Source organism: Chrysemys picta, chromosome 7 (assembly GCF_011386835.1).
Source record: "Chrysemys picta bellii isolate R12L10 chromosome 7, ASM1138683v2, whole genome shotgun sequence".
NCBI classification, from domain to species: domain Eukaryota; kingdom Metazoa; phylum Chordata; order Testudines; family Emydidae; genus Chrysemys; species Chrysemys picta.
The window spans coordinates 61,493,412-61,499,411 of NC_088797.1; the positions used below are offsets into that span (position 1 = coordinate 61,493,412).

General features: G+C 52.1%; 1 protein-coding gene across 2 annotated transcripts in view; it reads left to right on the top strand.

Moving 5' to 3' along the window:
* WDFY4 (WDFY family member 4) overlaps positions 1–1,306 on the top strand; it is a 253,577-nt gene extending 252,271 nt beyond the window's left edge. For both annotated transcript variants that reach the window (XM_005307318.4, XM_042856108.2), the window contains exon 62: positions 686–1,306. In XM_005307318.4, coding sequence (XP_005307375.2) covers positions 686–752 — 67 coding nt within the window. In that variant the 3' untranslated portion in view covers positions 753–1,306. The remainder of the gene's footprint in view (positions 1–685) is intronic.
* The last annotated feature ends 4,694 nt before the right edge of the window (positions 1,307–6,000 follow it).

A 6,000-nucleotide genomic window follows, 5' to 3' on the forward strand; every position in this document is an offset into this window, starting at 1 on the left:
CCATTTCAATTGGCTTTTGCCTCACTAACTACCATTTCAACTGGCTCCAAGGTTCAGCCTCATTTCCTGTCCTGTAATGTTGCTGTGCACTGGCAAATAGCTGCTGTGCTCCTCTCCAGAAGTGGTGGCTTTTCAGTGGTCAGCAAAGTGATTCCTGTAAACAGCATCATTAGATTGCAGAGACTTTGGGAGTGAGGTGTATCTGTGCCTGCACTTTTGAACCTTTTGAAGCTCCCGAGAGTGTACAGGATTTAGAGATGTCAGAGGCTAAAGCTGCCACATGCATCTCTGGGAGAACTTGATTCCTATAATTGTCTGCCAAACAGATTTATTGGGGGTGGTGCTTCGTTGTGTTGGAGATGAATGAATCTTAGCGCTCTTGGCAGTTCAGATCCAAATCCCAACTGGCTACAATGTCTATAATTGGCCAAACCAAACCTTGGATCCTAACCCCATTGAACTCTGGGAAAGTTTGGCTCTGAATCCAGCTCCAGCCTTTGGAAACTTGGACCTGTATCTAGTTTACGTGAGAGTTCTTCAGGCTTTAGTGGTGGAGAGCTCTCTCCAGTGAGCGCTCTCTGTCCCAATTGCTGCACAAAGGAGAGAGAATCTCGAACATGCAGTGCCAGTTTTGCCTTTTGTTATTGAACGCTGTCTTTTTTTTCTTTTTCTTTTCTGTCCCAAGGAATTCCTCCAAGCTCCTAGTTGGTGATGAGAGGGGGAGGATATACAGTTGGGCCGTGGATGGATAGGAAGAAACAACAAGGAACTCTTGGTCTCCTCCAACCTTGTGTGGTGTCGATGGATGGAACGAAAATTATCCTTCAGAGTATACAAGATTTGGAAGGAAGAGTGGAGTGAAACAAATCTCAAGAGAGTCAGCGGACTGTAGGGTCAAGTTGGGAGCAGAGGAGGAATTTGACATCCTCTGATACAGCTCCACCCCGTTGTTAAAAGTAATAAGGTACGAGGGTCCAGTCCTGCCCCTGCCGCGCATACAACCCCCCTCACTGAATTTGCCAGTGAGAATCACTGCCAGTGGTATAATGCAGTGTGCTATCTGCTGTGTCTCCTGTGATGGGACTCAGTGTCCCATCCTGCTCCCAGTGAAATCAATGGGAATTTTACCACTCTTCAATGGGAACAGATCTGGGCTCAGAATTGTGGGCCACTGTATAGAATACAGCAGGGAAATGCTATCGAAATGTGTTTAAAACCGATCCTCATTGACACATGCATTTGAACTGCACATGAATTTCCTCTGTACAAAGTGGTTTTTGTGTTAAATAAAATCCAGCTGTTTATTCGTGTGGTTTAACGGGATGGTAATTGCTCACTGTACTCAATGGATGGTGGTCTGTGTGTGTGTTTTTTTTTTTTTAACTTGGATCTGGAGGATGGTACACAAACCTCGTGCTGGAATGTAGATTGAACCTCTCAGACACCCTTCATGCTGGGCGGTTCCGACTGCAGGGCTCCCAGAGTGATCCTGGCCAGGGTTTAGATTTTATGTCACTGTTTGGGAGGAAATTTCGCCCACTGAAGTGGATGAAGCAGCAGCCAGTCGCAGGAACTGGGAGCGTGGCCCCCTGGAAGGCCAACAGGGCATTAACATGTGAAACCAGCTGGGACCTATGAAATAGTCTTGCTTGTGGATTGGTACTAGGGTTTCTAGAGGACAAGATGATATACCTGCATTAGAGATATCAGTTCTGTGTGGGGGGGGGGGTGTCAGTTTGTAGCCTGGAGTCCAGAGAATGACCTCATCAGAGCCCCTTCCTGCCGAGCAGAGGTGGCACTCCCGCACCTCATTATTGCCTAGATGTTGGTTTCTGCCCATCCTGTGCTGCTTGGTCATGGGCTGCATCCCGATGGGTTCAGGAAGACGGTGCCAGTGGCTGGTGACCGGAGTCACCCAGGTAAACATTTAATGCTGACCCACCTCCTCACCGGCTGCTGCTGAGAGAAATGGAGTGAGAGGAGGAATCAAATGCAAACTGAAAAGGAGAGAGAAGGAGAAGATCTCTTCTGCTTCTTCTATTGCAGCTACCCTGCTGTGGCATCTGTGTCTAAGCCCCCAGCATCCACATGGTGTGCAGCCCCAAGCCTGGGTGCCTCCTGGGACCCAGCCAGGCCAGGTCCTCTATCACAGGGGCTTAGCTCATCCCGAATGCTGATCCTATGCAGAAGGGCCCTGAACCTTGACCATTGGTGGTGCCTGGAAAGACCCCAGCGCTGGGGTGTATTTTGCCCAATAGCACTGATGCAGGTAGAGATAATAAAGGCCGACTCTGTGTGGTTAAGTCCAAAACCTTAACAAAGACCCACTGAGAAATGACAACAATCTGTGCCGAACCAAAGACACGTGAAGAGCTGGGTTGTTCAGCCAGGCGCTGAGTATGTCAGGCTCCCGGACACACACTGGGAGGCTGGCAGCTGGCCAGTCCCTTACTCACAACACGCCCTTGGCCTGTTTACATCTGAATGTGACCACAAGCTAGGGGCCTGATCCTGTGAGGTGCTGAGCACCCTTTAGTCCCCTGGGCGTCAGTGTTCTATTTAGGGTGACCAGACAGCAAGTGTGAAAAATCGGGATGGGGGTGGGGGGTAATGGATGCCTATGTAAGAAAAAGCTCCAAAAAGCGGGACTGTCCCTATAAAATCGGGACATCTGGTCACCCTAGTTCTATTCCTAATGCCCGGGGTTTGCCCTACTGAAGTCGGTGGGAGTTTGTTCGGGCCCTGACTGTTACTGAACAGCTGTTGCTCTTTATCTGCTACTTTGTTTATTGCGAAGCCCCCATGGTGCCATACTCTACGGCTGCTTTGTAAACGCTGTCAAAGGGATGCACAGCTGGGATCCCAGCCCCGATGGAGCCAGACCCAGTGCACAGAGGAGGGGGATCACCGCTGAAAGCGACGGCCCTGTCAACAGGGCCCACTGGAGCCGCTGGCTCAGCTCTCTGAGGTCTGTGATTTCAGAGCTGTGTGCAAAACATCCCGGGCCTCTTGGGGCCAGATTCTCATTCCCCACAGCTGCGGCCTAGGCAGAGCCAGAGTACCCCCAGGGCAGCTCCCAGAGGAGGAGACGTCCTGTCACGTGTAGCCGGTCACAGAAACCCAGTGAGGGTCCTTCCGTTGTCAGCTGTCTGGGGCCTGCTCTGTCGTTTGTTCTCTGTTTGGAAAGGGCCTTGTGCAATGAGGCCGGGCCTCCATGTGTGACCCCAGTCACAGCCTAGACCACATGGGACAAACTCGTCCAGAAAGAGTCAGCCCTCCCCGTGCAGTCCCAAGAAATGGACCCTGTGGGATCTGCTCACGTGATCCTAACTGAGCTGAACTCTGGCTCCAGAGGAAGGCAGATGTGCTAATCCCCAGACCAAGCTTCCTAGCAGTGTGACCGCCTCATCTCCCGTCCAGTGAGCAGGTCAGGATCCCGTGGTCAGGCAGGTCTCTGATCCTGCATAGAACTGGAGCTGATGCTACTCTCCCAGTTACTGGCCATTAGCTGTTCAATAATAACAATGCCAGCTCTTATTGAGCCCTTTCATCCATAGATCCCAAAGTGCTTTGCCAAGGAGAGGGGAGGTGTCATTATCCCCTTTAACAGATGGGGAAACCAAGGCACGGAGTCATGGCTAGAGTTGCCCCAGGTCACCCCATAGGCCAGGAATAGAACCTAGAGCCCAGTCTGGGGCTCTGTCAGCTAGCCTACGCCACCTCCTGAAGTGGACTCTGCCAACCCCTCCAGGGCAGGGTGCTCAAGCGAGAGAGGGAAAGTGGGTGGAAAGCCTCGGGCTGCAGCAGCAGTGCTGTGAGTGTGCTCTTAGCGTGTGGGCCAAGGGAGAGGTTCTCTGTTGTCCATCTCCAAGAAGAGATGCTGCCTGCTATGTGCTAGGAGTCAGCTAAGGTTTCCAATGTTTTTTACCATTGAACCCAAAACCAAAATATTTGAGCTGCTCTCTAAACCCGCCTTTGTGCGGCTTCCTTTGCTGCGTGGTCTTTTGGTATAAATTAACTAGGAGTAAGTTCACAGGAGGGGTTGAAGGCGCACAAGAGGCCAGAGCCAAGCTGCAGGCAACCTAAAGCACTCACAGGTGCAGGGAATGCTGGCAACCCCTGGAAATTTGGTCCTAACTCATGTCAGATCCTAGCGAGAGGAAAGAAACCGCACAGACCTAAAATAATGGAGGGAGAGCTAAGCAATCGCAACCCCACATTGATACAAGTTTGTTTTCAGCGTATATTTTTGATATTGTGGTGACGTTGCTCTCCCGTGTAATCAAGCCCCATACTGGCCTCAGGGCAGTTATAGGGTGATGGTTGGGGCCCAGCAGGGCTTGAGGGGTGCCGGTACACTGCAGAATGCCGTCCCAGGACTCTTTGGGGTGTTTCAGTACTATCACTCCAGAGGGACAGTCCTAGAAGAACCAGAAGCATGTTCCATATGGGTGATGCATAATGGAGGCTAGGGGATGCTAAGCCTCCCCAAACCTCATGCCACTGTGGGGGGCAGTGGTGGTTTTGGGGACCCCTGAAAAATCTCTCTCAGCCAGGGCCTCAGGGCCACAGTAAGGGCAAAGAGCTTTTCCGGTCTTGGGGCCACAGCGGGAGCAGGGGGGAAGGAGCGGGGGCGGGGGGGGACAGAGCCTTGGGAGAAGGGGCAGAATGGGTGTGGGGCCACGGGAGAAGGGACGGAATGGGGTTGGGCTATGGGAGGGGCCATGGGTGGAAGGGCTGGAACAGTGGAGGGGCTCCAGGCTCGGGGCTCCAGGCTCGGGACTCCAGCCAGGGCAGGGAGCTCTGCCACGGTCCCAGTTGAGACTAAGTCTAGAAGTTGGCCCTGGCTGGGGCCATGGTGGGGGCCTGAGAGCTGTGAGCAGGGGTGGGGCCTCAGCTGGAAGAGGCAGCGCAGGGGGGCTAGCCTCTCCAAGGGGAAGCTTCACAGAGGGCAGAGGTGTCTGTATCAGAGGAGAGGAAGATTGGTCCAATGGTCAGGTACCTCAGGGATGTTTAGGCTCAAACCTTCTCTTGAAATCAATGGACATTAGGAGCCTAAATACCTTTGAAAGGATCTGGGCCTCAGTTTCCCATCTGTCCAATGGGCAGAATAGCCCTGCCCTACCTCACAGGGTGTATAATGCTAGATACTATAATGACTGTGAGGTGCACAGATACTATGGGAAGGAGGGCAGGATAAGTACCATGGCTAGAAAGCTGGCCTGCAGGATGAGCGACCCGTCAGAAAGTTTGCGAGCCACTGTTCAGTTTGCAGCAGAAGCTCAGAGCTGTGCAAAATTCACATGCAAAAACTGCTGCCGATCTACATGTTCTCTCTGACTAGAGGAAGCAGATCACCTCAGTGCTGTGCCAGAGGCTGTGCAGCACAGGAAACCCACAGGCGTTCAGCAGTTCCTGCTGGCAATGCCACTGGGCCTGCGCTCCCTTCTGGCTGCCTTGTTTGTGGTAGCCCTGCCTCACTTCCCACAAAGGGAGAGGACTCTCTCACAGCGATACCCACTTCCTGCCCATGAGAGAACATGTTGTGTTTGTCGGCAATCCAATCCTTCTCCTAGGCTAGTCTCTCATTAGAGATCCAGGCTCTCGCTTGAGGTTCTTGGCACCAATTCATTTAGTTCCCTTTCCCTGCTGCGCTTCAGGAGACAAGCACTTTGTTAAGGGGGGGATGTTCTTCCACGGCCTGGATTGCTGGTTTCTTCAAGGGAACGCTGTGCTCCTGAAAATCTTAATCGCTAGCCTAGGAGTCCTTCAATGGCTGGGGGATGGCATGACCCCATACATAGAGGAATGGGGGCGGGGGGGGGGGAATTTGGGTGCCCCAGATTTCCTTTTTAAAAAAACCCTAAGAAATTACAACCAAGAACTATGTGAGAAGAATGGTTTTCTACAGGTTGTGCAAAGTCAGCCACTCAAAAGTGAGGTCATACCAGATTTAAGGCTGCCCATGCAATCTTAATTCGCCCTTTGTGCGTCTAGGTT